Source organism: Eurypyga helias, unplaced genomic scaffold (assembly GCF_000690775.1).
Source record: "Eurypyga helias isolate BGI_N326 unplaced genomic scaffold, ASM69077v1 scaffold11631, whole genome shotgun sequence".
NCBI classification, from domain to species: domain Eukaryota; kingdom Metazoa; phylum Chordata; class Aves; order Eurypygiformes; family Eurypygidae; genus Eurypyga; species Eurypyga helias.
This window is the reverse complement of record NW_010232840.1, coordinates 26,772-33,052: the sequence shown is the minus strand read 5'-3', so window position 1 is coordinate 33,052 and position 6,281 is coordinate 26,772. Positions and strand designations below refer to the sequence as shown.

At 42.4% G+C, this 6,281-nt stretch overlaps 1 protein-coding gene across 1 annotated transcript in view; it reads left to right on the top strand.

Moving 5' to 3' along the window:
- ACYP2 (acylphosphatase 2, muscle type) overlaps positions 1-5,761 on the top strand; it is a 40,844-nt gene extending 35,083 nt beyond the window's left edge. The window contains exon 4 of the mRNA XM_010161532.1: positions 5,647-5,761. Within this exon, the coding sequence (XP_010159834.1) occupies positions 5,647-5,761 (115 nt within the window). The remainder of the gene's footprint in view (positions 1-5,646) is intronic.
- The last annotated feature ends 520 nt before the right edge of the window (positions 5,762-6,281 follow it).

Here is a 6,281-nt window from a genome sequence, read left to right as displayed (position 1 = left end):
CCAATTCCCCCTTGCCCTGTCACTACAGGCCCTTGTGAAAAGGCCCCCCCAGCTTCCTTGTAGCCCCTTCAGGTACTGGAAGGTGCTATAAGGTCTCCCCAGATCCTTCTCCAGGCTGAACACCCCCAACTCTCCCAGCCTATCCCCATAGCAGAGGGGCTCCAGCCCTCAGAGTGTCTCCATGGTCTCCTCTGGACTTTCTCCAACCGGTTGATATCCTTATGGTGTTGGGGGCCCCAGAGCTGGATGCAGTACTCCAGGTAGGGTCTCATGAGAGCAGAGGGGGAGAATCCCCTCCCTCGCCCTGCTGGCCACACTGCTCTGGATCCAGCCCAGGATACGGTTGGCTTTCTGGGCTGCCAGCGCACACGGCCGGCTCATGTCCAGCTTTTCATCCTGAAAATTTGAGTTGCATAGTCAAATTCTGTGCTCATGCAAACCAGTAATGATAATTTCTACATCAAAAGATCTTGCCAGTAAGATACACAGTGTGATGAACATGAGCATACAAGTCCTTTTTCTCCTGTTTATAACTAGAAGTGCAACACCGAAATATGGATTTGGATCCTATTCTGTAATGTGTAGCACAGCATCTTTAATATAGCAGATTGTGCTGATGTGCCCTTGCTGTTGACGTTACTTGTGAACAGTACCTCGAAGAAAAGCCCGTGGTGTTTTCTCTAGAGCAACGCTGGCCTTGAGTGCAGTAGGGTTTGAGCGAAAAAGAAACAAGCTAACAACATCCATCTGACAGCTGTGTTTAAAAATACAAAGTCAAACACTAGTTTTGATTAAATATCTTTTTCTACCCTTTCTAAAACAGTTCCAGAACTACTGCTAAATATCCCATGGGCCAAGTAATTCCCGTTGCTGGGATGCCCAGAGCGGCTCGTGACCAGGCAGCAGCAGTGCAGTCTTCCCCCGCCTCCAGGCTCCAGCTTTGTGTGTGGGGCACGGTGCCTGCACTTCTGCAGGCATCTTCATTGCTTGGCCTATGTCCTCAGACTCTGGCTGGCTTTCTCTTTTTCCTTTTCACCCTCTAAAGTAACCTGTCACTTGGCTTTGATGTGGTGGGGTCATTGTAATAAATGTGCTCACGTTCCCCTCCCTTGCCCTTTGCCTTGTTCTGCCCCTACTCCTCCCCCTTCCTCTTGCAGGTAGGTGTGTGCAGAGGGTATGGACGTGCAGTTAAGTGCAGATGCGTGATCCTGACCTGGTGCTGCCTGCAGTGGGTTTGGTGGTTTATCAGGCAGCAAGCACAACAGCCTGACAACCGTCTGGAAGCCTTTGCCTGCGGAGGTGCAGCAGTTTCCATGGCAGCACAGAGGCCCTCTAGAGACAGCCGCATTTCGGGTCAGGTGCCTCCAGGTTTTTACCCCAGGCTAGAGCCTGGTTTTGAGAGCTAAAAACATGCCTAGGAACAGAGGGTGAAGGCTGGAAGGAGAAATTTGACTGTACGTATTGCTTGAGTGCTTGTGACCTTATCCTGCACCAAAATGTTAGTAATTCTCCCCAGAAGCCCTTACGTATCTTCAGAATCTGTCTTCTCCACCTTCCTAAGGCCTTGATTGCTTTTGTTCAAATTAAAATGCAAATTGTGGCTTGTTTTCAGGCCATGCAGTGATTCCAATCACATCAAACAAAACACTGTTTTCAAACACATTTTTGCTACCCAGGTTTTTATCCTTCCTGCTAGTTTTTCCCAATGCTGAACCATATAGATCTCATTTCCAGATTCCCATTTTGCTCTAAGGCTCTGGCAGCAGGAGCAGAGGTGTAGGGACAATGGAATGACTCTGCAGTAAGCTGAGATGTCTTTACTATTGAGACTACTACAGGCTTTACCTAGATGTGTTTTTCAGGTTTATAAAAACAAAGTTGAAGTAAAATATTTCTAGCCCTTATGATTGTAGAGAAAAAGCTTGAAAACCATGGTTGAAGTTCTTCCCAAAAGCTCAGAAGACAGACAGTGGTGAAAAAGAATTCCATATTTCTTCTGCAAACATTTAAACATCAGGATTTATGAAAACTTGACAGTACTCTTACAGAATACAACAATATTTTGGAGGTATTTTATAAATATTTGCAGTCCTAGTCTGTAGACTGTCACAGACATAAACACAATCTTCAAAAAGCAACATTCTCTCCAATATTTTATCCCAAACAAAGGGAAATAAAGTGTAAACAAGCCAGTGCCTTTGTTTCCTCTGCCTCTAAATGAAAGCAAGCATTGCTCTTGTTCCACTCTAAGTAACACTGTGGTTAAGGTGAAGAGAAACAAAACGTATTCCCAAACAGCGTACTGGCTCCCCAAGCACTAATGCTGTAGGTAACCCTCAGGTCCACTTCTAGCACTGTAGACTCAATTGCTCTAATCTCAGGATAAAATAAGTACAATAAGTGAAGCATTGTAGAAGCATCCTGTGTACAGCGATGGCTTGGTAGTCCAGCACAGGAAAAACGCGTGGTTAGTTTACGTGCTTGTTCAGTGTGCCTGCTGTGTAAAGGTGCTGGAAGGCCTGCTTCTTCCTGCACCAGTTACTTTCTCCTTATCGAAGTAGAAGATTCCAGTCAGAGAATAGTGCCAACCAAGCCACTTGTTTTAGAGAAACCTGGTTTATATCATAGATTTCAGTAAAAAACAACCAACCAACCAAAAGCCTTATTTGGGGCAATCATGAAGTTACACTACTGCCTATAATATTGAAAGCAGTGTTTTTTAGGGCAGTGCCAGTACTGTCTTGTGTTGCAGAGGCAACGGTCCTTAAATAACCTTTCCAGAGAGCTCTCCAGCTTTAACCTGGTCAGGCTTCATCCTGACAAACAGGTAGGCACGTGTGCCTCAGCTCGCAAGAGACACCTGCTTGGTATGCAGTATTGCAGCCAGGCTATTCCTGCCAGGATCTAAATAGGGATGGTGCAAACCCTGCTCTTCAGATGTCGTTTTCCAATAATATGTTGAATGGAAAAGCCCGGTTGCCTAGGTAACAAGCCAGAGACACTTAGCAAGGTTTGGTTTAGTTAATGAAATGATGAAAGGAAAAGGAGGCCGGGAGGAGCATACCCTGAGGAGAGGCCCTACAGTGCTGACCTGCCTGGCTTCTCCCCTGGAGAGAGAGGTTGTGTAACTCATAAATCTGTGGCTCAGGTTTGTCTGAGTGGATCTAATCCCCATACAGCCAGTTTGGTTTTGAAGAGTAAGATGCGAGCGTGGCCAAGTGGTTGCATGGCCGTGCGGTGCTTGAGAAGAAGAATGTGGTAGGAAGGGGCTAGCTGGAGACCAGCTCGTGTTGCAGACTCATGGAAGCAGTGTGGCTATAGAAACAGATCTTTTAAATCTGAAGAATAAGCTGTGTGCTGTCCCATCACAGACTGAAGGAACATCCTCGTTTGATTCAGACCTACACCACGTGGCAAGCGAGGTGGAGGCTTTCTCACTCCTGAAGAGAAGTGGGTGGCAGAAGTGCATGTGAAAATGGATTCTGTAAATGGCACACTGGAACTCCAAATGCTAGTAATTGCATCTCTTGCACACGCTGGGTGATCTGAAATCCATGGCACATGTGAAAGGAAACTAAGAAGCTGAGTGAAGCAAGAGGATACAGAACCTTTTCTTAACTCAGGTTTATTGATTTGGATACTAACAAAGGTTAGAACTATTTAAAAAATACTACCCTTACCAAAGATATTGGAGGTGACACTTTCTTCTCTGTACATAAGTGAGGGAACAACTAGCAAATTTAGCCAATACTGATTTCCTGCTTGCCTAGCTTGTAACAAGTGTGCTGCTTCCTAGTGTACAGTGAGAGGTCTGTAGCTTGGGCAAAGGGAGGGAAGATCAGTGAAGAAAGTCCTTCTGCAAAGTATTAGCATCTCCGTGAAGAACGGAACCCCCTAGTCGTGCAAAGCCCAGGCTCTGTAACACTTCCTTCTCTACCTCCTGCATTAAATAAGGACTAAGATGCATGCATCCTGTAGAGAGTTGCCATGGAGCTGGATTGTTTTAACTGGATTCTCATAATTTGTACTTTATCCTTATTTGGGTGAGAGTGTGTGGAGCTGACAGCGTATGAGATTTGCTCTGTGCCAAGTTTGCGGGGTTACTCTATCCATACAGTGCAACTTGGGAATTGGAAGCAGCCACGGATACGTTTTGGTTGTGGTTCAGTTGTGAAGGCCGGGCAGGGAAGCTGTTTCTTTGGTTTTGTCTAGGACAAGCTCACTTTTAAAATGGGAAGGAAAAAAAAAAGTCTTGTGGATATTACAGTAGTCTTCTAAAAATAGTGCAGATTTGTTAAATAATTCAGTGTTTCAAATACATGTTCTTTTTTTCTCACTCAAGGACATCCAACTGCGTTAGAGACTTTTCTGCTGCATAAATACAGGGCTTTTCAGATTTGTTGTGATGTGGAGCAAAACGTGGTGGTTTATTACTGGGCTTTTTTCCTTCTGTTGAAATACCTGGTCTGCCTTCAGGGCTCCGGTGCAAGTGGAAAGCTGGATTCTCCTGTTTCACTCATACTCCTGTGTTGTACTCCTTACTGGAAAGGCTTCCTCTAAAACAGACAAGAAGGGAGGCTATTTACAACCTGAAGCAAAGAACAAGAGGTGTGAAGATGTGTAAACATCTGACAAATATTTATTATTTTTAGTTGCTGTATCCTAAATTAAGGCTTGTCATGCTTTGAACATGGGAGTTCCCTCTCTGGTTTGTGTTTTCTAGGCAGTCTTTCCATACTGAGCCTCTCTTTTAAAGGTCACATAGGAAGGAGCACATGGAGTAGTAGGAGATACCTACTTAATAAAGTATTAAGGATATATATTTCTTAACGAGGTTAATTGGGTAGGTCCTGAATACAGGTTTGGAACTGTCTGTGCCCCTGCTGAGACCAATCTTGTGAAGGACTGGTGTGGTTTGGGGAAAATGACTGGTCTCTGATAACCAGTGAAGACATTTGAGATGTTTCATGGTGCTCCATTGTGTCAGAAATTGTCAAAAAAATCCTCTCTTGTCACATAGGGTCTCTAACAAGGTATATTTCTATACCTCAGGTGTTTTACTGGCTCAAGATAAGCAATCTCTAGGCACAAAGACATCAAAATTAAGTCTCGCTGCAAGAACATTGCATTTTATAATGCTCAGTGTGGTTTTTTTTTCCGAAGGATTCATTAACTGTTGAAAAGACGCAACTTTTATGGTCTTCGAATTGGAACGTAAATGAACAATGTTATATTTTTTTAACTAACCAGTTAAGTATCTATACCAGTTTGTGCACCATTAAATTTATAAAAAGTAATTGTGTGGAAATATATTTCTCCTTAACCATGGTAAACTAAAATACTTTCTCTTTCCTATTTCTGAGACTTTTTTCAATTAGAATGGCTTTTAGGTCCTTGCTAAAAGTGTAATATTGAATCTGCTCAGCTGATAGATAGATATTTTAATGCTATTAGTAAGCATTTAAATGGAATTATTGAATCTGATTTAGCCTTTAGTGAGATGTAGTTTTATGTAATATTCCGTAATGCTTTTTGAAACATTGACACCTTTTAATTAGGTTTATTTTGCTTTTAAAGGAGAAAAGGAGGGAAAACAGAAAGGATTTCAACATTCTTCATATGTTAACTCTCTCCTTTTTCTTGCAGGAAGTCCTGGCTGAGTAAAGTTGGAAGCCCAAGTTCTCGTATAGATCGAACAAATTTTTCCAATGAAAAGGAGATTTCCAAGCTTGACTTCTCAGGATTTAGCACTAGATACTGACTGAAGAAAACATCACTGAGCGCAGAACTGTGACATTTCTGCTGCATGAAATTCTCTGTGTCTCCATAAAATGTCATGAGAGCATGTGGATGCTTTCTGGGCTAGAGATAAATAGAAATGGTCTCTGGTCACATGGTTTAAGAATTCTTAGTTCCCCATTAGATATTTTACACCATGGATGTCAATATCTACTATCTAGATTGCCAAAATCTAATTTACTGCATCTTAAAAGCTAGATGAATGGTTAAAAGTGTCAGTGATTATTTGTGCATGGTGATGGAACCTAATCTTGACTCTAATTCATATTTTACACGCAAAATAATAAATTTATGTTCTACAGCAAAATAACTGCAGAACTGGAACACAGAGATTTCTTCTAACAGCTCTGTATTACAGATCATGTTATTTGTGATAATTGGTTAAGATATAGTGACAATTTAGAATAAGCATATGTTGTCTCAAACTAAGATTATCTAAACCTGCTCTGGCTTAAAATTCTCTGTAATAATGCAGATAAATT